The sequence below is a fragment of the Phoxinus phoxinus genome (assembly GCF_949152265.1).
Source record: "Phoxinus phoxinus genome assembly, chromosome: 24".
In the NCBI taxonomy this organism is placed as follows: Eukaryota; Metazoa; Chordata; class Actinopteri; order Cypriniformes; family Leuciscidae; genus Phoxinus; species Phoxinus phoxinus.
In genome coordinates, this window is record NC_136899.1 from 13,171,395 (window position 1) to 13,192,562 (window position 21,168).

At 36.9% G+C, this 21,168-nt stretch overlaps 1 protein-coding gene across 5 annotated transcripts in view; it reads right to left on the reverse strand.

Annotated features, from left to right (window-relative positions):
• The window catches only part of sema5a (sema domain, seven thrombospondin repeats (type 1 and type 1-like), transmembrane domain (TM) and short cytoplasmic domain, (semaphorin) 5A), a 145,236-nt gene that overhangs the window by 66,318 nt on the left and 57,750 nt on the right, over positions 1-21,168 (reverse strand). For all 5 annotated transcript variants that reach the window (XM_079601664.1, XM_079601666.1, XM_079601665.1 and 2 more), the window contains 2 exons: positions 14,126-14,225; positions 10,451-10,496 (listed from right to left, as the gene is read on the reverse strand). In XM_079601664.1, the coding sequence (XP_079457790.1) occupies positions 10,451-10,496; positions 14,126-14,225 (146 nt within the window). The remainder of the gene's footprint in view (positions 1-10,450; positions 10,497-14,125; positions 14,226-21,168) is intronic.

The window sequence follows — 21,168 nt, forward strand, 5'->3', positions numbered from 1 at the left end:
TATTTTTTTAGCAACAATTAACAAAAGCGCTTAAAGTATTTTATTCTAATTGTATAATATATATATATAGCAGAATAAGTTCCGCCTTCTAAATAAAAGAACCAATCACCAATTGGTAAAATCATTGTGTCACTGTAGCTGCCTTTAAAAGCTCAGTTTGCTGTAGAAACACTGTTTCTGTTTCTTTACTGTATGAATACAATTTAAATGGACCAAAGTGCTTTACAAAGTAGACACAAAAGATAATACATCAACATAGTAATAATACAATTTAAAGCAAGTATACAATCATAAGACATAACCCATTTTTAAAATGCCAAAGATAGTAGGTACGTTTTTAACTTCGCAAATGCACGATCACCCTTGTGTTTAGATGGAGAGGAGTGCAAGATCACTGGATCTAAGTGATCTGGAGGGAACATGACTTACGAGGAGGTCTGCAAGATAAGATGGAGCGAGGTTATTGATGGACTTGAATACCAAGACCAGAATTTTGAACTAGATTCTGTATCTTACAGGCAGCCAATGCAACGATGCAAGAAAGGGAGTATTATGTTCATATTTTCGTGTGCTGGTCAGGAGTCTAGCGGCAGCATTCTGGACTAGTTTCAGGCAAGCTAGAATAGACTTATTAATACCCTGGTAGAGTGAGTTGCAGCATTCTTAACGGGAATATATAAAAGCATGAATTGTTTATTGGATAAACAATCAGTGTTCTGAGATGGACGCTTATGATTGATCACATGCGCATTGACTGGTCCAGTCAAAAAAAAAAAACTTTTTTGTCATGATTTGAGCATTTAGAAACATAATTTATGACACAGTTGTTGTCAGATCTCATTGGTGTTTTTTAAATATGAAATTTATTTGTAAGCTTATTGAACAGCTTTGGAGAATTCGATGTTTCACCATTTAAAGAGGTAGGAGCTGCACTTGCATGACTAAAAGAGCTGCTCAAAAGGAGTTTCAAAGATGGCCGAGGGAAATGACTTGCCTTAAAGGGACTTTGATAATATGACCTGCATATATCCTGTGGGTTTAAGGAAATGAAAAACATGGACTGGAGCTTGACCGGAGTTATTACAGAACGCTGTAAGCAGAAGGGAAATTGCTGTCGCCCTGCTCCACTCACATATTCTGATCCGTTTTGTGTCTTGATTTTTTGGCTTCTTTTGGAATTATTTTTGTTGAAAGAGAAGAGATAGTTGAACTAACTTTGTATTTAACTTTAGCACCGCAACGAAGGGAACAAGTAAAAGAGGAAACATGGTATAGAATACAATGCTCTATAAATCCAGTTTTTGTTTTTAACAGTTTGTCTTTCTTTATAGAGTTTATACAGACGGTTACATAACTGTCACCATAAACAGCGAAACACAGACAACATCTGCAGTTATTTAAGCACTCTTTACAGTTTCTCCACTTCTGCTTGGTAGACTTGCACCATTGTTCCAGATGGTTGGGTGCAGACCCTATAACTGAGCGGTCATTGTCAGGAACAGGTGGGCCAAAGAGAGCCAGTCAGCACTGTGTGGGTTGAGTCGCCCACCACGCGGCTCTCTCAGAGTTCTGCCTGGAATTTACATTGCCAAAACAAAACAAGGCATGCATAAATGATTGCAGGCATTTCTATTGTGCATGCTTGCATTATCGGAGTTGAAGAATGCAACCACAGGCACGCTTCGAGTATTCAACGAATTCTGCTCATTTCAACAATTGGTGAAGTAGCTTGTGAGGCGACAGTCAACAGATGACAAAGTATCGCATCTTCCTCAATTGGATTAAGTGTGCATTTTCATAATTACAGTGAACTGAAGTGTGGAAATATAACGTGATATCATCCTACCCTGCAACTATGGCTTATAAATGAGATTGAAACCTCCTCTATTACAGACATTCTAGCAAAAAGTGATCTTTTACCAAAACCCAATACATCTCCACTCATTATATATGTAAATGGCAAAAGGTCCCAGCAGCATTTACTGAAGTATGTTGCTAAGTAGCCATTATCAGCCTGTAATTGGCATATAAGACCACAGTCCAAGCCTAGTCCCTTGTTAATCAGACATCTGATGGAGTTACAGTATAGAGCGCTGAAGGGGAGCTCATAGGTTCATTATTTCATGAATTGAAATGGCTGAGTAACTGGAAGCAATTGAAACAGCCGCCCTCAGAAATTAGCACAAGTGTTCTGTTGATCAGTGCATGTAATTGTTATAGTGACGGTGAGTAAGAGAGGTTAATAAAATACATGACTGACAATCTGTCTCTTTTACATTGGCATTATATTGCTTATAAAAGGCAAGTTAATGATATCACGTGCCAAAGTCAATTTCACAGCTAAATGCTGTTAACAACACTTTTCATGACTCCTACTCTTTTGAAAAAGTGAAATCAAGCGGATAAAAATATCTGATAAGTCTAATTATGCACAGTCTACCCTCAAATGTGTATTGAAATCAGCTGTGCACTTTAACTTACTAACAAATCCCTTATGTGGCAACTTGTTTGAAACTTTGAAACACTCAACAGTTTCAAAACTTCACGTTTGAGGTATGAAAGCGTGTAATTTATGCGAATTCACTGCACACACAAAAAAAATTCTTCAAGTAATTTTAATCACAGACTATTTTACTCATGAAAACCCACTGGAAATTTTCACGGGAATCCATGGCACCAAAAATGTGGCACCAAATTATTTTCTTTCAGGTTCTATCTACGCATCTATTCTTTCTTTCTTTCTTTCTTTCTTTCTTTCTTTCTTTCTTTCTTTCTTTCTTTCTTTCTTTCTTTCTTTCTTTCTTTCTTTCTTTCTTTCTTTCTTTCTTTCTTTCTTTCAATTACATTTCCGGGACATCTGAGCAAACATGTTTTATTTATTCCCTACATTGATCTTATGTAAATTGTTAACTTTCCAGTTTTAAAATCTCATAATGAAATATTTAATTAAGGGAATAAAAAACATCTGCTCAAAAAAAACCCTGAAAAGCAAAAATGTTTTTCAATGCTGTACAATTCAAGCACATTTGCATAGGAGATCACTTCATGAATAGTACCAATGTGATGGTTTAATTTGTGTATATAAATCAAATAATCTGACTTAATCTAGGAATATTAACTAGCAACATCCGTTTGTGCTATTTAATATTCATGAGTTCACCATTCCGGTGCCACTGAATAAAATATAAACAAGATAAAAATGAACAAAAGATCCAGAGTCACGGCTGAACAAAACCCCGCAACCAGCTGACGTGATAAAATCATCGATCACGGTAATGGCTCTATTTTTGCTGAACCAAACTCACTGGTGCATGTGTGTAAGTACAGCGGAGAGTTGAATTGTGCTCGTGGGCATATCCCCTTAGAGCAAACTGCTAAACACTGTTAAATCACGATGATTACCATATTTGCTGCGGGACTGAATGTAAATGGCAGGTCCGGGTTGGTACGTTTCAAACGAGACAGCTGCCATGGGCTGAGGAGCTATACTGCTGCGTTAAATAGAGAATAAGTGAACAGCACAGGGCTATGAGTGCATGTGTACTGTAGTGACACAGCAGGCTAGCTGTGGTGCAGAGGGCATGCAGGTCTAACCTGAGGCAATCGGTCAACAAGCCACTCAGATAAGAAGCCACCTCACAGCATCTGTTCTCATTTCCTTTGAGCCTGCCAAAGGTAAACCAGACTATCCTGGGATGCGTTTCCCCTACAATGATGTAACTTGCCGCATAACAACCATAATTTGTTGTTCGAACCACGTTGATTCACCAACATATGACTGTCATTAACGAAATCACATGTAGGTATGGATGTCACGTTGACGCCAAAGATGATGAAGAAGATTAAAATTGAAGTGTCTTTGTTAACACAAAGTAAACTCAGGTAATCCACAATGATGCGAGACAGCATGCAAGCACAAACACACGAACAGTACCAGAAGAAGAACTGAATGCAGGGAGGAACTTAAATACACAGAGATAATGAACTGAATACAGACAGGTGTGCTTCTTAAATGAATGTCCGTGACAAACGATTAGTGGCGAGAAACTAGAACAAATTAAACAGGTAACAGAAGAGAAACAAACTAAGGGGCTATATACACAACACCATTTTAAACTAAAAACATTTAAAAAAGTATGCGTTTTGGTTTGTTCATTTACATGAGTTTTGGGTGCCTGAAAATGCAAACTTCAACAAAAAGGTGAATCTCTGAAAACAATGACGACATGCACATGCGTGTTTCGTGTTGAATCTATAGCGTTTCATCGTCATCTAATGGCCTGACAGCTGAATACAGCGTTTTTAGTCTTTTTTTCGCGGATTCGTGTGAACGGGGATAATTTTTTCACAAGGAAAAACTTCTGCATTTAAGCATTTTTATCATTTCGTGTATACGTTGTGTCAAATTCTGTCATCATTTACGACAATAATAGACTGTTAACTAAAATCCTTCCTTTTTACTATACAAATGTGTCATTAAAAATGTCTACAAATTTATAAAACTTTAAAAAACCATAAAGACACTGGTTAATGGGTTCAGAGATTATCGCCCCCTAGCAGAGAACCATTGGGATTTTAAAAAATGTCTGTTAAAATTTTTCAGTTAAGGCACAACAAAGCCTACTGAAATGATGTGACTTTGGAAGTTTGATACACGCTCCAGTAACTGGTTCGAAACAAATTACTTGCAAGGGGTTTGAAGCTTCATAGAGCCTGTTTCAAAAGCGCCTATCACTAATATAATGTACTGAATGTTATCTTGCTTATTGTGCCCAAGAGAATGATCAATTCAACATTAACAAGAAATATGCTTCTAACCCAAGCTGGACAACAGTGGAACTATGGTTTTGGGAAATTCCAAATCGTTGAACTATGTTGGTAAGTTAACTACAGAACATGCAACCTTAGCTGGCTAACAATGCTTTTGGGAAACATTCCCCTGAGCAGCTAGACTTTATCCAGTTCACTTAGAATAAAATACTTCAATTATTTAATGACACAGTGTTAAACTTATCCATATGTATCAGTAATAAAGACAGCAATTTCTCTGTTGCATATTAACAACTGATTTAAATTTACTCTCGCGATTCGCCTGAATAAAGGCGTACTGGGGAAACAGAATCTGGCGTTCATTTGTCAAGCTTGAAATACAATGAAGTGACTACAATGCATTTATTCAGGAAATTAATCAGTGGCCCTAGGAGTGCTGCTACTGTACAATATGCAAAATGCTCAAGGGAGCGCAGACTTGACAGAGGAAAATCGGCTGAGCAAGGTGGACTCTGAGTAGACTGAGACCATAAGGAGCAAACAATAGATCTGCTCTTCTTCGAGCACCTCCGCCATTTGACAAATGAGAGAGCAGCTGTATTGTTCAGTCCATCTGGGTTTCAGAATCCTATTGACTCCATATAAGAATCTACATTTCCAAGAGCTCAGTGTTTATGTTTCCGAGCCATTGAAAATCATTACAACTAATATAATGAAACATTAACACTGTTTCAGGGGTCAGTATTTTTATGTATAAAAATAAATACGCAATGTGCATTTAAGGAAATATTCTTTGAACATTTTCTGCCATAATACAAAGTGAGTGTCTCTCTAAGGCTGCAGATGTGTCCGGTAGAACCCCAAATAAGCAATACAATGCATATCTTTTGTAATTACCGTATATAATGCAATAGTCAGTTTATTAGTGAAAATTCTAAAAAAGGGTAACACTTTACAATAAGGTTTCATTTCTTAACATTATTTAATGTATTCACTTATTGGCCTTTTATTGTTGCCAGCCTAAGGCACACCTGTGCAATAATCATGCTGTCTAATCAGCATCTTGATATGCCACACCTGTGAGGTAGATGGATTATCTCGGCAAAGGAGAAGTGCTCACTAACACAGATTTAGACAAATTTGTGAACAATATTTGAGAGAAATAGGCCTTTTGTGTATATAGAAAAAAAGTCTTAGATCTTTGAGTTCAGCTCATGAAAAATGGGGGCAAAAACAAAAGTGTTAAGTTTATAATTTTTTTCAGTATATATATATATATATATAGAGAGAGAGAGAGAGAGGGAGGAGAGGGAGAGAGAGAGAGAGAGAGAGAGAGAGAGAGAGAGAGAGAGAGAGAGAGAGAGAGAGAGAGAGAGAGAGAGCATGGACTGTATCCATCTGGGTTTCGGAACCCTATTGACTCTATATAAGAATCCTGAACCATATACCGGTATATAATTTGCAAAAACAACTGTTTTTCCTTTTCTCAGCAAATAAATTTTTTTTTGGACATTAGTCCATTTGAAGTTTTTCTATCAACAAGCGGGTTTACATTGTGAAATTACATCTGACAACCTGGTTTCCTCATCTCCCTTGTGGACAACAGCCTGACAGAACAAAAAATTATACACAGAATACAAGCATTAGGAGACATCATCTGAACCTGTCAGCAAGTTTGAAAACTCAGTATCTCAACATATGAGCATGTACCTTTGCATTGACAGTTTCCACCACTCTTTATTTCACTATGCCTATCACTTTGGGACCTCTTTCTTTTTTGTATTATGAAGATTTCTAATAAATTTAAACTCATCTGAGACATTCACTTCTCATTAAAGTATATCTGACCTGCCCCACCTTCCAAAGAGATCTCTTTCAAACTCTGATCTGCTTTTCATTATTGCAAGGGGACCTGAAGGAAACTGAAGTCATGGTAAATTATGATGCCAAACTTCATTTTGAGTTGATAGACGGTAACCTTTATACCTAAAAAACAGTTCAATCTACAGTCACCCATACATAGAACAGCTCCATCTGTTACTACTGCATAAAAACAGTACATACACTGTGTATAATTTTAATATATGTTGGGATATAATGTATATGTGGCAAGCAGGGAGGGGATCGACAGCAATGGGAAGGGAGCGAGACCAGTGGGGCGAGTGTGAATGAGCGTCACCTGTGCGTCACAATGGTCTCGAGTCCCATGGATGAGCTCCGGAAGGACACGGAGGAGTGACGACAGTGGAAGACGAGCGAGGACCAGGCCAGGACTATATGCTGTTGTTTGGTTTTAGTTTATGCAGCAGTCGCCTGTGAGGGGCTGCCGCTTTGCTTTTGTTTTGTTGTTTATGTTTATTACATTATTAAAGTGCCGTTCATTGTTCGCTGTTCCTGCCTCCTCCTTCCCTGAGCCTTTAAATGTGTTAGAGTATAATATTATGTTTAGACAGACAGACAGACAGACAGACAGACAGACAGATAGACAGATAGACAGATAGATAGACAGATAGATAGATAGATAGATAGATAGATAGATAGATAGATAGATAGATAGATAGATAGATAGATAGATAGATAGATAGATAGATAGATAGATAGATAGTATAATACTTTTTTTTTTTTATCAGCTATCGAATTTGAAAGTCTTTGCATATGCAGGAGGGCCACAAATGACACTCATTTTGCACAATGGCCCATGAAATAAAATGTGCCCTGCCCATGTACATATAATGAGTATATACTTTCACGATATACATCTACTACAGCGCTGCCACATTTATCCGGCCATTAAAAGGCTTTTAATGCTTCACAGACCTGTGCTCTTAAACACTAGCGGAGGTGTTGCAGACACATGATGGGTCACTCAGCGGGTTTATTTTTCCTATTGCTGATGCGTCATTGATACTGAAAGCTCTATTCTGTGAGATCAATGAAGGATAAAAGCAGTACTTTCTAGTTCATTTCCTTCTCGGGTCTCAGGACTTCTCACTCATTGCACCATATTGCCGGCACCATTCATATTATCCCATCGCCTGTGATATCACCAGTTTTCCTTGAAAGTTGTTGCACAGTATAAGGGGAAAATAAATATGACAGGTTCTAAATAAACCATATTCAACCAAAACCTCACAAAAGTCACGAATGCCTCACATCAAAGTCATGAATGCTTAGAAACACAAACAACCTACAAGTACTTGCTTACCGCAATGGAATTGGGCTTTGGGTCAAGCTGAATTGAGCTTTGGGTCAAGCTAAATTGGGAACCTCTCATCAAAACATCTCATCAGAGCATTTCTCTTTTCAGAGAACCCTTCAGCAAAGTCAGCTGAAGCAGTGACAAAGGGCATTAAAAGACCAAAAAGAAAAAGTACACACAAGACTCCATGCTGTGAGGCAAGTGAAGAAATTCTATTAAGGAGAAAAGGATTGGCTGGAGAGGAATGGCAGGGCTCATCTTTGTGATGCTGGTTCCCTGTGAGCAGGTCAGAACAAAAGGCATCTCAAAAGTTGACTCTGGTCTGTTTGCTCTTTTCCCCAGGAGGTTAGCCTTTTTGAGGAGCCCCCATGATGTTTAAGTTGTTAAACAGCCAGTGTTTGGCTATTTCGGAGGCCTCAAAAGAGTCCACTTCTTCACACTGGGAAAGGCTTCAAATAAATTTACAAACACGTCAATGTTTGGATGGTTATTTACAGGGTTATAAGATGTTCAATGCAATAGGAGAGAGTAACTTGCCTGCTGCTGCTGCTATCACAGGACAGCGGTTACTCTTGGGTAATTATGTTTGAAATTTGGTAGGGGAATAAGTTCTAATTTGGGAGATATGCAGGTCTTCTTTCAGGTCCATTTGCCTTTTAAACTGCGCTCATTAATAGGATTTGATAGTCCTGGCCTTTATAGAAGTAGAACAACTGGAGAGGCCAGAGTCTAAAGACGAGCAGCGTTTCCAAGTGACATGCGACAAAGTCATTCATTTTCATAATCATTTCTAAACATATTTTTAAGGTAAAAAAATAAATTAAAAAAATATCATGATTTAATTCTTAAGTGTCTTGTCATAAAAAGGTCTAACTTGTCTGCTTTTGTTCTCTGGGTTACGGGGATGCTAGAGTCTACTATATAAAACACGTTATAACAATTATTACAAATATTTGATTATTCTAACATTTCTTGTTCTGTTCTTCCCACTATATTGGTTGCACCACATGACTTTGATTTATTGCACAAATATATTATTATAAATATGACAATCTGACAAAACTGCTTCATTGCTTTTTTTAAAGGCACACTATGTAAGATTTTTGGATCAAAATATACAAAAACCACTAGATCAGTGTTATATATTTTGTTGATTTGTGTACTTACATTATCCCAAATGTTTCTAAGAATGTTTAAATCCAGAGAAATAAGCAGTTTTAACCAGGACACTTGTCCGAAAGTCGCCTATCAATGACATCATACGTGCGTTACCCTCGAGTTTCCGTGGAAACACCAAAGATGCTTTAATATATTATATGTTTTATTAGACAGGTGAGCAACTGTTTGGATCCATTCATCAACAGAAAACGAATTGTTATACAGCTCAACACATTAAGTCTTATTGTTTAAATCTCGTTTTCTTGATTTAATGCGAGTACCATATTTACCATGCCTAATATCGATACAGCTCACTGCAGTGTGCAACAAGTGTCTCATATAGTAGCCGCCGAATGAACGCACAGAGTAGCATTATAACAACTTTCAAAACACTCAAATGTATCTAATATGATAAAACAGCACTGCGTTATCCCTCATACCGGAAGTGACGTCTTCAGCATAATAAAAGCTCCACTGCTCTCGAGCCGTGTGCCGTGCTCGTCTCTCATTAGCAATCGCTCCAGTGGCCTCGTTCCACTCCAACGGCTTTAGTAACGTTCATAAATCTTTAATACGTTACCGGTCATCCATGAATATGATTTCTGCCCGAGTCTCGTCGTATTTTCCACCGGCTGTAGAGGTGAAGACATCAACTCCCATGATTCCTCAAAATCAAGGCATCATCAAGCTACGCCTTTGTTTTGAATAAACGACCTCTAGTGGCGAAAAATTCCACAGTGTGCCTTTAAAGAAATAATAATACGTGCCTTTTTCTATCGGAGAGAGAGATCTGCCACCTCGTAAAGTAAGGAGACGCAACAACGTCCAGCAATTAATCGCAGTCAGTGTAAACATCCCTTAAGACTCCCTAATCCTAATCAGCCTCATCATATTTATCAGTGAACTTCATTATCAATGCCCAATACGATGCTAGTATCAGAGACTCTAAGAACATAATTGTGTGCCTGCATTCAATTTTTTTTTTAAATTTAGCACAAACCGACATCTGGTCATCCAAATAAGAACTGTTATTAGGTTTCAAACAACTCAAATGCAAAATGGAGCCCAGGGAAAGTTTACATATGGTTGTAACAGACAGCGCCAGCCCACGGGGCACAAACACCAGTCATGTCTGCATTGTGCCGAACTGACAACTTTTAAATTGGCAAAGTATTCCTCTCTGAGCTTATGAAGCCACTGTAATTGGCATGTACACATGGCGGCAGCAAACACCTGTTAGTCTCATCCTGGGTGTTTGAGGTGTCTGAGCAATTCCGGAATAGGAAGGACAGAAAAGACACAGACATACACTTTTTCACCCACCTGGATCAATGAAAGATCCTCTAAATGCAGCCTGAAGAGATGATTTCTGAAAGAAAAGAAAAAATATTATGAATTTCCTCTCAAATCAGAACACAAGTTGTCTCAGAGGGTGGGAGGGCATTGCGGTTATAAATAGAGATTCTTATGTGTTGCAAAATTTATAGTGAATCCATGTGTAATAGCAATTGGCCAATGTAGTGAGAGGAATGTTTTGAGCTTTTTCAGAGATAAACAAGTCTATAAATAAAACAGAGGATTCAGAACTAAATTGCCAAATTAATTGCTGAATAAATCACATTAATATGCTCCCTATACACATCCACTTTCAATTGAACTTGGCGTAACAGTTCAAGTTTGATTTTTCATATGATCCGCATTCCTGGCTGAAGGCTAACCTTGCGTTAGAATCAAAAACCTCTTATGCGAAATGTGCAGCCTACTGTCACTTTAATGAGCCGATGCTGGACCTTCCCTAAGGGTAAGATGCTTGTTTGGAGCAGCAGACGATTGTAAATGCTGCCTGCATTTTAATTCTGGCCAGCAAAAAAAAAAAACACAATTTGTTCCTCCAAACATCTTGGATTGAGTATACAATCTAGTGTAGCAATATAGTGTTCTGCCAACTCTAATCTCAAATGTAATATTATATATGGAACTACAAATCGCATATCCGTCCAACATGATTTTACATTCATCTGTGAACGACGGAAGCACAAACACATTTGCTCAAACAATATGGTACATAACCTGAAAGCGGAGCCTGTCTTATTGTATAAGAGAGTACATGATAAATCAGGTTGCTGTGATTAAGGTCCATTTACTGAATCGACATGTCTATTGATTGTGTTTCACTGCATTACCGTTAAAGCCTTTTGAGCTTCTCACTATCAATGGCTCCTTTTCACAGACCATTTCTGTAATGACCATGCAACTATCAATATAGAGGTATTCTGATCATACTGTGCTCGTTGTAGGCTATTAATTACGATTTCTTTTTGTTGTTGAATTTGAATGCAGTTATATGGGGCATCAGGCACAATGTGATCAAGCCAAGTAGCTCAACATCCTTGGAATCGTTATTCTTTGTTGGTCCTAGAACAATATCCCTCTTCAAAAATGATGTATCCATACCCATAAGATACCCTTATTATGAGGAAAATGCCCTTAACTTTAACCTTAACTCTACAATCTGATTGGTTAATAGAAATGACCATGACCAGCAAACTCGAGGCATGACTCAATATTCCACATTCTAAGTGTCTGTGCTTTGACAGGTCTGCTCAGTCTGGTGTTGGTAATTGGCAGAAATGTTCCTTGAGCTGCTGAGTATCTTCACGAGAACCCTGTTGTTCAGTGACCTTGATGAAGCAGCAGCTCAGCTGGAGAACCTTCACACACTCCATTACGCCAGACTGTGTGTGCGTTTCTGAGGCCTTGAGCACTGAAAACCCATCTGCTCCAGGGACAACCAGTCGAGCCGAAAACATCATGGAGTTCAACCAAGACAAGACTTTCGTTTTCCTCTTCACAGCTCAATTTGAACAATATTGATCCACAGCGCCTGACTCATCCTATCCATAGTGAAGTGCATTAACCGCAGAAAGATGGGCGATCTGCATAAACAGTGTTGTTTACTGTGATTGTCACCTCCACAAATTGCTAGAAATGACTGTCATACAGTTCTCAGTAGGGATGCACTGATCTCATAACCAATTTCTAATGTATTTTTTAAGGGTGATAACTGATGTATTTAGTTTTTATCTGTTACCGTTTTTCCTGTGTTCTGATCATCCAGTCTGTGTATTTAAACCCCGAGTTCTGTCTGTTCATTGTTCCGTGTCGCCTTTGTATTATGTGGCTGTTGTTTTTTATTCCTTTATCCGAAGTATCTCCTGAGTGTGTGTGTGTGTGTGTCAGGGGCGTTTCCTCAGAGGAGGCAGCGAACATCTGTCTAACATCTCCTCAAAATAAAATGAGAAAATAATCCATAGACAATAATAAAACAATGCTTCCATTGCACTATGATTGGATATGGTTGGCCATGATTAGTTCATGCGATAATTCCCGCCTCTTGTTTTCATGCGTCTTCCGCATCGCTAATCTGAATGAATAAATGACACTATTGGGAAGACTAATTAAAAATTAAGTAAACAAATCAACCACTTACATATCACCACTTTGACACGTCAAAATTAAACTCGAAATGGCCTGAAAACATAATGACAGTGAGGTTTTTTTAGTGAGTAATCACAACCAGCTACTGTAGGTGAAATAAAAGGTGCATCTCAGTGTCTGTGGCAGCGTTTACCGTGCCTGATGATTGATGATCTAAAAATGAGTTGACTTTTTTTTAAAAACAGCTGAACATTAGTTCACATATTGTTTAAATTGTAACTGCCTTGAGCTATTATTTTGGAATAAATGTAAAAATGCTTAAAATCATGAACTTGATGAGATTTAAACTTGGCTTTTAGAAAAAAGAACATTATTGTAATGTAAAAATTCGAAATTATTTTTTGATAGTGTAAGTTACTGGGACATGACTTTGTTTACCAGATTAAAAATAATGCATTCCATTTGTAATTTGTCTATAATTTCTTGTCTTGAATATACTTGTCTCTTTTAATTATTAATAATATTAAAAAGTAACATCTATCGGCTGACTGATTGATATGATCAGATATCTAGTTGCCAACCTGAACCTAAAGAGCACTCAGAGTACTGGATTCCTTCAGCTCCAGTTGTTAGTATCCTTCTTGTTTGAGGGGGTTTGCGGTCTCTAAACCCGAACCAAAATAAAACTGTATCTACAGTACAACAGGTCAAAAGAGTCTTTTCAGTTGAGCCATTAGCACTGATGTGTACTTCTTTGTAACACCAGCAAGACATTTTGATGTTTAGAGAGAAACAAAACTCCCAACCGCATTACTTCCAACTCTAGCAGAGTCAGACTTGATAATGATGTGTTGCACTTATGAGCAGGTTCTGAGAGCTAACTAACACTTTCCATCTCGTTACTTTCAAGAAAAAAAAACCAATCTGTTCAAGATACAATGAATCACTAGTGAAGTGAACGGTAATCCTTGCTTCTAAGAGAAAATGTAATTATTCCACCGCTCTCGGCCCTGTGGGTGAATGAACTGTTACAGTGCCTCATATCAAACCGTTTCTGCGGTTGTCACAAAATAATTGCTTGGAGACCATCCAGGCTGCTGACAGATCGGGAATATGAGATTAATTTGGCTGAAGATGTATGGCAGGACAGTGTGAAAGTCTATGTGGAAATCATCACACTCATTAATTAGAGCTGGACATAGGAAATCCTATCCTATTCTCACATTCATGGTGCAATTTTTCTGAAAGTATCTGTCAGCGAGGAGGGTCTATGCTGTTCTTTGTCTGCCACAAAAGTCCTGCAGTTTTCATTGTGTGGCGTTGTGAAGACTCATATTATTTGTCAGTATTGGGCTAATCATGGGAAACCTGGCGATCGTGACATTTTCGCAGTGGATGTCAATTTAGTGTTGCTGAAAATATAGTCAAATATGAATGTATGGCTTTGCAGACACATTGTCAGAACCTCTGACATCGGAAAACACACTGATTCGTATACTGAGACACATGGACTGAGTCCTAATTAAATTTCATAACCGTGATGGAAGAAGGTCCCATTACCTTGCGCCCACGATTAGTTCGTTCTGGCCTGGGTCAAAAGTCAGCTGTGAATAATCGACGGTGCCCTCAGATCTGAACCGATGGATCCAAGGCTCGATTTCTGCAGAACAAGAGAGGACACATGATAGCGCACATCACGAACAGACACACACAGATACCGTTGAATATTTTGTAATACTTCCCATTCAGTTAGTGGACACCAGAGTGCATTCATGTTTGTTTGTGTGCGGGTGTATGGTATGCATAGCAAATGCTTTTGCTGTGGCGCCTTTCATATTAACCTCTGGCCCCAGCATCAAAGCCTCAATCTTGGCCTGTCTAACATCTTTTTTGCCTACCTACCTCTGTGTAATGGGATAGCTGCTGGGTTAGCTGTTCCAGTAATGCTATAATTTGTTAAGTTGTGCTACTGGTCATTGCCTTTTTCCCCAGCTCTGAGGTGTAGTTTCACATTAAAGTGCCCCTATTATTTTCAAATATTACCTTTCATGCAGTGAGTAATATATCTATTTGTGAATGTAAAAAGGTCTGCAAAGTTTTAAAGATCAAAGTGCATGAGAGACATAGTTAAATTAAATAATCTATTTGGAAATATTCTTCCAAAACGAATCTTCAGCAATTCCTCACTTCCTGTTACACATACCAATGTATACATTTGCATAATGCCAGTCTATTGTCTTCATTACACACAAAGTCTACTTTAACCAGCCCTCAAACACTGTAGTTGAAGCTGAGACTGTAAGAGTTTGGTTTGTTTTGTTAATAGGGATGTCAATTTTCACAAATTCCAAGGATCGATCGTCGTTTAAATGAACAATCAATTAATCGAATAATCGTAAGCCTTTAACACTGCAGTGGCATATGACCAACAGCATGACCGGGTGTGCAAATGCTGCTCAAAACGCTATGTTCCTCACCAAATTAACGAGAAGGGATTTTGATCTAAATAAAGGGCTAGAAGGATTGTAAAATGTTTCAATGTGATTGATCATTTAATTAAATTGCTTATTTATAAATCAAATATAACAATGAATACAACGTGTCACCAACGCCGCCTCAGATGCGTGCTTGTCACAATGGCCCTCATTTATCAATCTTGCGTCGAAACGGGCGTATATGTTGGCGTAAGATTATGCCTACACTCCTCTCACCGCCTGATTTATGAAGCTGTGCGTACCTTTGAAATTCAGGTGTACGCAATACCTGCCCTTGATAAATGCAGCGGCTGAAAACGATCGTCATTAGATTAACACGCCCCTATATATTCACGTGTCCGCCTCCCCCACGCCCTCATTTTACGCCATGGACACACGGAAGACGGCAAAGAGGAGAAACTTCTCCGGTGGAAATCCAGTTTAAATCGCTGGTTGGTTGAGCAAATTAATTATCACAATGCATTATTTTACAGCACGTGTTTTGAAACTATTAGCGTTGAATTTCGCATGACATCACATGTAATAGGGTCTACAATAGTGATGATGATGTGAATAATTGCATGACAATTTGTAATATTCTTCTTATTAGTATTATGATTTTGATTATTAATGATGCTTATTGTTATTAAGAAGAAGAATGTCGTTGTTATTATTATTATTTGTATTAGTATTATTATTTAAAAGAAGAAGAATGTCATTTTAATTATTTTGTCAGTCTGAATTATGTTTTGGTCATTGAAAGCCTTTCATTACTGAACCCAGTCCGTGCGCACCTGCCGGGCTTAACTCAGAAAAATAAACACTGAAGTTTATAATTTCTATGTAGTTGTTTTTTTTACAGTGGGTCATAATATATCATATCTTTAGTTTGTCAGTGCGTTTTGTGGTGTTAGGAATTGTTTTTCTGCGCATTTCAGCACTAACTCAAAACGTGCGTACATGTACACCACCTCCTGAGCTGGCGTAGGATTTGAGCGTGCCGTACGCCAACGTCCATATTGATAAATCGCAAAGTCACCGTGGTTTTGGGTGTACGCCAGGTGTACGCTGGAAATTTGGTGTACGCGCTTTTCATAAATGAGGGCCAATGTGTACTCCTGTTGTGGACGAGCTCTTTCTGGAACAACGCGCTGAAAACCGCAACTACACCCAATGAATTCACAACGAATTAATAAAATTGTGTTCTCATGTTATGTAATATGACAGATACTGATACCATACTGAATAATTTAAAAGTCTAGTAAATGAATTAAAAGAATCTACATCATTTCTTGATTTTTTTTTTTACATTTTATTTCAATAATCAGTTAAACAGCTTTACTGAAGAACAAAGCTTCCTCTAACTCTTATGGGGTTGTTTTTCTTCTGAAGAAGAGTGTCTCAAGCATACAAAAGGAAAGCAGAATTCCCCAAAGATCCACAGCATCAGTTACCACGATGTTCCTCCATAAATCTTGCATGTCTCTATGGGATAGCCTTAACTCCAGCAAGAGTGGAACTCATAAGTGAATGTGGAGATGCTCAATGTGGTTCTCCAGTGTTTCTGAGAAGCAGTTTCATACGTTGAAAATGTAAATTAATTCTTTTAAGGCTCATAGGTCATTTAAAAGCTTAAAACCTAGGTGTAGTCCACTCATGTCGGCTAATGGTGGACGTTCACGTTTTATCTTTGTGTCCTTCAGCATACAGTATACTTGGTTATGTGTTAAAGGCGTCAATTCATGACAAATTCATTAAAATAACAGCTTACTACGTACTAATCGAAATGTGTAAAACTCAAATCGTCTTGCAAAAACCTTCAATTCAAGAGTCAGAGCAACTTTAGCAATGCATGTCAAATAAAAATAGAATGAAGATGTAAAACTATGTAGGCAGTTTCCAAAAATCATCCTCAGCATGGAAGCAATTTAAAGCTTTCAAGGCCCCGGCTGTCAAAACTTTTCTCTTAAACTTCTGTTTTCTTGAACTGTCAAGGACTGTTTCTTTTAATAGACATTAATATGTTTGCTCATTTCAAAGATTCTTTAAGTACAGGAAGGAACATCTGACAAGCCGCAGCTGTGTAAATGTTGGGGTCTTCTGGCACAACGTGGCTCTTAAACAAGTTCTCTAACCAAAATTACACAGGGAGGATTTCAAGACAAACTTGTAACTAAAATGAGACAAAACCACTTTATAAAGAGTGTATGTTGTTACCAAATGTTGACACCTAATGAGCTAAAAAAAAACTTAATTAGCATTTATTCATTTAGCAGATGCTACTGTTGTTACTGCTCAAAAACATTTTTTTTTGTTAATTTACAAAAACTGGAAACACTTTACAATAAGCTTGAATTTGTCAAAATTAGTTTATGAATTAGGCATCAAACTTACAAACTACTGCATTCTGTAAAGCATTTGTTAATCTAGGGTAATGTTAATTTATGAATATTCTTTTGTTCATTGTTAATTCATATACCTTCGCATTAACAAAAGCTAAAGCTTATACAACTTAAAATGTTGACAATATATTAGTATATGCATAGAATAACATAAAACAAGATTTATAAATGCTGTAAAAATACTGTTCATTATGATTTAAAAATAAATGTTCCAAAAGTTTTCTCCAAAAAACTTTTCAGTGAGCAGTTCTTAAATTAACCCCTTTTTTTATTTGTGTGAAGAACATTTTAATCATCTAAAGGAATGGAAAGGTTCCCTGGATGTTAAAGCTTCTTCTTGGAACCTTTATATTTGAGAGTAGCATGTATTTCAGTTTTCTCAAACAAGTAATGAATGTTTTTCACTTAAAAAACTTTAATTTAATGTGTTACTTGCCCTCTCTGTAATTAAAATAGAAATTTACAAGCAATTTCTGAGTAAAAATTGTTTCGACACCAATTTGTTTTCCAGTGTAGACATCAGCATGGTAGACATGAATGTAAAAGTTGCATAAGTCAACAATGACTCATTATAAGTACTTTTACGATAAATCAATAGCATAATTAATCCTAACTGAAACTTTAAAAAACTGTTAACTTAGGAAAGTTACAAAAATAAGATAAATTCTAACATAAAAGTGTTTGTTTCTGCATCAAGTCATGCAGAAAAAGCTCCGGCAAGCCTGTGCAGACAAAACTCCTACTGATCATAAGATATACTGTACCTGTGGGGAACCATCTGCTTCTTAAACCTGTCATTGTTTTCCAAAAAAAAAAAAAAAAAAAAAAACACTCTCTGAAGTCTAAACAAAATGCAAACCTGACTCACTATGAATGTGCAACATCTGTCCAGAACATGAGCAGAGCACTACGGCGTCATGGCGCAGATATGAACATTTTGTTTTAGTCAACCAGTGTGCCTTTATACAGAGATCCAACATTAGAGCTCTGCTGGAGTTCAGGCATAGCTGAGAGGACGTATATTTATACTCTTTATAGTCTGCAAGGCGGTAAGCCGACTGTCCGTGGTGTCCTTCCCACTTTTTGATCCCAAACGGACATGGATTATGCAGTCCACGGAGAAACGTGTCACCGCACCACTTTGGAGAAGAGAACAGAGGTGTTCCATTTAGGAAAACACAGACTCATGCTCCATGCGTCTCTCTTTTGGTCTGGATCGACACACACATCTCTGTGACTCAACCCTTTTTATTGATTTTTTTTTTTTCAAAGAGGCTGCTCTCCTCTATAAATGCAGACTGCAGGCTTGATTCAAAAAGGCAAATTAAAGGAGAGAGCGAAATGTTTCTCTCAGTGTTCAATTCACTCTACTGGGTGGCCTGACAAAGTCTGAAAGGTTTTGATAAAAAAAAAAAAAAAACACAGGCCCATCAATCACTCTTCTCTATAAAGCCTTTGTCAAGATAAGCACAGAACCGCCTGTGTGTTCGACTATAATTACAGGGAAAACTATTTCCCAAAGCACGACATTTTAAAGAAACAGAAGACGTGCAAGTATCAATTTAAGGTGTGAAAAGCTTCAGTAATCAATGCCCTTTTTATCTATATGTTGAATTCTAGTTTGCCAAGGCGATATTGAGATAACATTTGAATAACTGTAAACTCAAATTTACAGTTATTCAAGTAGCAGACACTGTTATCCTAAGCGAAATACAGATGAATATCATAAAAGCCAACAGAGTTTGCAGTACGATGGAAAGTTCCAGATATAAATGATTAGTAAACAAATTACCTATAGATCAGAGAAAAGTCTAACAAAAAGAGAACATTAAATAAATACAATTAAATAAAATATCTATTTAAATTTAAATGAACATATTTAAAAGTATACATGTATGTAATATTTTTTATTAACATAAACAAATGAAATATTCTTAAGTAATAAAAACAAGAACTCTTATTCAAAATACAAATAAAATTAAAGCTGCAAGCAGCATTTGTCGGTGTTCAAGCTTTTAAGGCCTTTAAGCATTTAAGACAAAGTTTTATTTAGCAAGCATTTGACCACTGACATCATAGATGGAAAAGACTACGTTTTAGCATGATTTACCATGATATACCACATTTTAGTGTGATTTTTAATAAATCATGGTAAATCATACCATGTTCCAGTATGATTTACCATGAATCTAGCATGATTTACTATAGTTTACCATGATATACCAAGTTCTAGTATGATTCAGCATGATTTACTCTGCTCTATTATGGTTTACAACAATTGAACACATTCTAGTATGATTTAATATGATTCTAGCATGATTTACCATAGTTTACCATGATTTATCTTAGTTTACCTTGATTTACCATGTTATAAAATGATTTACCATGATATACCACATTCCAGAATGATTTATCAGGAATCTAGCATGATTTACCTTATTTACTGTGATTTACCATGTTTATAGCGTTATTTACCATGATTTACCACGTTGCTAGCAATTATGTGAAGCATCAGAACAAATGAAGTGATAAACTCTGACAAAATATGATTGTGTTATAATAGTAATTGTTATATAAGGTCTAAATATATGAATGCAAAAGCACATGTGAAAAGACTAAGTAGAATGTCCAGCAGAGGGCAGTAGAAGACCACTTATTGGCTCACTTTCATTTTGAACTACTTGGTTTCACCAGTATTCTGCATTAAAGCAAAACATTTTTTTTCATGTTAACTCCATGATGCATGTTTACACACACACATTTGGGATATGTTATTTTGAAAATCTCTTTTAATGCTGTATAATAAGCATTTCAGGATTCCCATTTCTCTATGTGACACAATTGTCAATAGTAATACTCCAATAGATGAATTTTGACAAAATGTGATTGTAAATGTTAAAATAATTATTTTATATAAGTCACTTATATAACAATATTAGGGAGTAATATGATTAAATGACAGCAGGGGGCAGTATAATACCACTTATTGGCTTAATATACCATGTTATTCATATCATTTTCATCTTTTTTAACTGTTAAAGAGGCAAATTTTGTCCGATCTATCTGAAATTTGTCATGCTTCTTTATCATGTTATTTCACATGTTCTGACCTGTTTTTAAGAAGATCTGAGCATTCATTGAAGAGATATAGGCTTTCGGGGACACTTGGTCAAGGCTATATATTGAAGTGACCCTATTATAGCCATCCAAATGCAGAAGATCAACTTTTTCTGATAATCATTGATCTAGAGAGTCCAGATAATTATTCTGCACTGGTTTTGAACATTATGATATGAACATTATTTGATCATAGATGGAAAACACAATTTACAGCCAATACAGACAATTTACCATAGGAAATATATGGTTTTTAACTGTTTTTAACTGTTATAGCGCCATCTATAGTCCGATCTCCATATAATTTTGCATGCTTGTTAATGATGTTATTTCACATATGCCCACCAATTTTCGTGAAGTTCTGAGTTTTTTTTTAAGATTTATAGGCTTATGAGTGGATTTTGCCACACCCATTTTCTAAATGACCCTCTTATAGCCACCCAAATGCAAAAATTACACTTTTTTTCGATAATTATTGATCTAGACAGTCCAGAGAATTGTCCTAGACTGGTCTGGTTCTGATCGGGCGAAAAACCAGGGACTAGTTCGCAAAGGTATGTTTTTTACATATTCGTGAATATTTAATGAACGGTTTAATTGACAGCAGTGG